General features: G+C 49.5%; 1 protein-coding gene across 1 annotated transcript; it reads left to right on the forward strand.

Annotated features, from left to right (window-relative positions):
- Positions 1 to 209: 209 nt before the first annotated feature.
- Positions 210 to 3,380, forward strand: LOC149401651 (uncharacterized). Its single transcript, XM_089613336.1, has 3 exons — positions 210 to 341; positions 685 to 2,371; positions 2,527 to 3,380. Exons 2-3 carry the CDS (start codon positions 690 to 692, stop codon positions 3,119 to 3,121), a joined length of 2,277 nt encoding a protein of 758 aa, XP_089469462.1. The 5' UTR covers positions 210 to 341; positions 685 to 689; the 3' UTR covers positions 3,122 to 3,380.
- Positions 3,381 to 3,805: the final 425 nt, after the last annotated feature.

The following is a 3,805-nucleotide window of genomic DNA, read 5'->3' on the forward strand; positions in this document are numbered from 1 at the left end:
AAAACACAATTCACTTTCTTTTTTGTACATTTTAATTAAAAATATATGATACTATATGCATTACACCAAAAAGAGAAGGAGCAAGCTTCAGCATCCTTTCGGACTCGTGCCACAGCGGTGGTCTCATCGACAAAGAGAAGGAGCAGATCGGCCCCAAGGAGATCTCGCCCACGAACACCACCTCGGAGGCAACGGCAACGATTAGGACGAGAGCGATCTCGGCGGAGTCGCTCCTCGACCACCTCTCGGGGCTCACCAATATCTCGGCCACGGCCGGCGTGGCGACCCACATGCTGGAGCTCTTCGGGACGAACGCCAGCCTGGTCTAACGGGAAAAAAAGGTATTTCCTACCTTAAACTTGATATGACGAGAAAGAGTACAAACTCTATGATAACGAGCTTTTGCTTCCCATGGAATGCACACTAGGTGTTTGAGAAAATTCCTCAAAGAGAACCAGAAATTATGAAACTTGATTAAACAATGTGGTAAACTGTCTAGTGATCTGTATTGTTGTATTGTCGTTTACACATTCTCTGCGGAGCATTATACATGCGTTACTGTGTATTAGTCTTCTCCTTAAACAACGTGGTATTATAGTTATCATGTTTTGTATATGTTAGTCATGATTGAATATTAAGACGGTTTTATTTTTTTTGAATTAAGGACAGGTTTAATTTTGGCAGGAGAAATGAGAAGAATCAAATCGCTTTCTTTAGCAACACAGTCTGCAAGGAAGCCTTTCTTGTTCTTCAATCTCTTTCTCCGAAAGAGATACAGTGTCTCTGCCGAATCTCTTCCTCCGGGAGACGGAGACGATGAAACTCTGGTGTCCCGAGCCGTCCAGCTTCTCCGGCCACCGGAGGACCAATGGAACTCCGAACAGCTTCGAGACCTCCTCTTCTCGGACCATGAAAAACCACCGTTGTCCCCGAAACTCCTCTTCCAGATAGCTCGGGGTTTGGAGTCGCCTTCGAAAGCACTCAAGTTCTTTGATCACGTCGAAGCCAACTCAAAAAACTCGGAGTCTCTCTCTGCGGCATTCCAGGCGGTCATCGAGGTCGGCTCGAGAGAGATCGGGCGGGAAAAGAGGCTCTTCGAGCTTTACGCTTTGTCGAAGGAGAGAGGCGTTTCGCTCACCGAAGACGGGCTAATGATTCTGCTGGGTTGCCTCGGGCGAGCCGGGATGAGAGAGGAATTGCTCGCCGTGTTCGAGGGTCTCGAAAAGCCTTTCAAGAACACCCAGCTCTGCAACAAAATGGTCGACGAGTTGCTTAGGCTGGGGTATTTCCGAGACGCTCTCAAGGTCCTCGACGAAATGCTCGAGCCAAACTCAGATTCCCCTCCAGACAAGTCCACCTGTGGGGTCGTCTTCCCATGGCTTCTGAAGAGAGAAAAAGGGTTCAGCGACGGCGAGACAGTCGGGCTATTATCAAGATTCGGAGACCGAAGGTTGTTTCCCAATCCGATATTGCTCACGCAGCTGATTATAAATCTCTGCCGGGAACGGAAGGTCGATCGGGCCTGGGAGATATTCGACCGAACGATCACATCCGGCGGACCGATCTCAACTTCTTTGTGCAACGCCCTCTTGTTGGGCCTCGGAAATGCCAACGATTTCAGTCGGATGAACCAGCTGATCTCGAAGATGAAGGAGAGAGGCCCGAAGCCCACCGGGGTCACTTTCGGGATCCTGATCGGCCGGCTCTGCAAGTGCCGGAAGATCGACGAGGCCATGGAGATCTTCGAGGAGATGCGCGGGATCGGAACGGTCCGGCACGACCCGCTGACTTACAACGCGCTGATCGAAGGGCTGTGCAAAGTCGGGAGGCCCGAGCGAGGGATGGAGCTGATGGAAGAGATGATCCGATCGCCGCGAGCTCGTGTGACGCCCAACACCGTGACGTTCAACGCGTTGATCGAAGGGTTTTACAGAGCCGGGCTGAGCGAGAGAGCCGCGGAGGTGTTCGCGCGGATGAGGAAGGAGAAAGTGGCGCCGAACGTGGTGACGCTCAACACGGTGGTCGAGGGGATGTGCAGGAACGGGAAAGTCAACGCCGCGGCCGCTTTCTTCGAGGAGATGCGGAAGAACGTGAAAGCCAACGTGAGAGGCAACGCTGCCACGTACGCGCTCCTCATCTCCGCCTACTGCTGCGCCGGAGCCAACAGCAACGTGGAAAAGGCCAAGGACCTCTTCGACCAAATGTGCGGGGCCGGGCTTTCGACGGACGCGCCAGTCTACCACAACTTGATTGCGGGCCTCTCGCGGGCCGGCCGAACGGACCACGCACGTTCGGTCGCCGCCCGCATGAAAGCCGTGGGCTTTCCCGTCGACACCATCACCTACAACATCTTGCTCGCCGGCTTTTGTAGGTAAGGTTTGATATCTTGTTTAATATGAGAGAGAATGCATAGATCTTTTTACAAGGGAAAGAAATGGAAAATAAATGAACAACTAAAATTGTGACATCAATGGAAAAAAACCAGTTCGAAAGTTGGATTTTGAGTTCCAAAGATGGGGCGTGCAGGACGGGGGAGATCGAGCGGGCCCACGAGTTGCTGGAGGAGATGGAAGGGGCCGGGGTGAGGGCGGATAGCGTGACATACAACACGCTGATCGCGTACCTGAGCAAGACGGGGGACATGGAAGCGGCCCACGAAGCGCTCAAGAAGATGTTGGGCAGCGGGGTTTCGCCCACGGTGTTCACGTATGGGGCACTCGTCAACGGCTACTGCGTGAACGACGACATCGAGGAGGCCATGAAGCTGTTACGCAAGATGGCCTCGGCGTCCAAGCTCAGGCCCAACGCGGTGATCTACAACATCCTCGTGAGCGCTCGGTGCAGGAGGGACGACGCGGACTCGGCGCTGGGCCTGGTGGACGAGATGCGGGCCCGGAGAGTGAGCCCCAACGCCGCCACGTACGGGCCGCTCTTCAGGGCGCTCAGGGCCCGGAACGACCTGCCCGGAGCGCTCAACCTTATGGACCGAATGCTTGAAGATAATTGCAGGCCCAATTACATGACCGTTGAAGGGCTGACCGAGTGGCTCACCACGGCCGGGAAAGCAGATGAGCTCCGGCGGTTTTTATGTGCCGTCGAGGTTTTGAAGTCACCTGAATAGATTTTGCTTTAGCTATGCCTTGGGAGTCTTTCTTTATTTATTTATTATTATCTTTTTTAAATGACATTGTTTTTTTTTTTTTTTTTAAATCCAAATAATCCCAAGATCTCCATATTCGCTCGCGAAGTAGTCTCAGGTTCACTTCACATATTTTTCATTTCAATTATATTCATTACGACAAATCCTTCAATTACACTGCTCGATCGGCTAGGTTTCGACATCTAATTAAATTTTAATGGATAAATCTATACCAGTTTGTATTCTATTTACATTGACAGAGGGGAATTAAATTTACATAATATTTAATATAAAATATCACTAAAATCTTATTTTGGACACTTTTATCGCTATTTTACGACGATATTGTCGTAAATTTGATAAAATGGTGATACAAGTATTCAAAGTAAAACTCGGTGATTTTTTTTTATTGTTCCAAATATTCGTAATTGTCAATATTGAGGTCAGAATCTATACTATATCAGTTTGCAACCAGTTGACATTGAGATCGAGATCGTGTAGTTGGGAAAGAAGATGACGAGGCAATGCCGTACCTTCTGTACCTTGAAGGCGGGCCCGGAGTCGTTCACTTGTTTAATACAAATACAATCTCAATAAAATTAAACTTACGACACACAACATAATAGAAAAAATAAAATACAAAAGCATGCATAATAAAATAAAAAA

The sequence above is a fragment of the Urtica dioica genome, chromosome 4, assembly GCF_054948205.1.
Source record: "Urtica dioica subsp. dioica isolate 48M chromosome 4, U.dioica_male_clone48M_v1_H2, whole genome shotgun sequence".
Taxonomy (NCBI): Eukaryota; Viridiplantae; Streptophyta; class Magnoliopsida; order Rosales; family Urticaceae; genus Urtica; species Urtica dioica.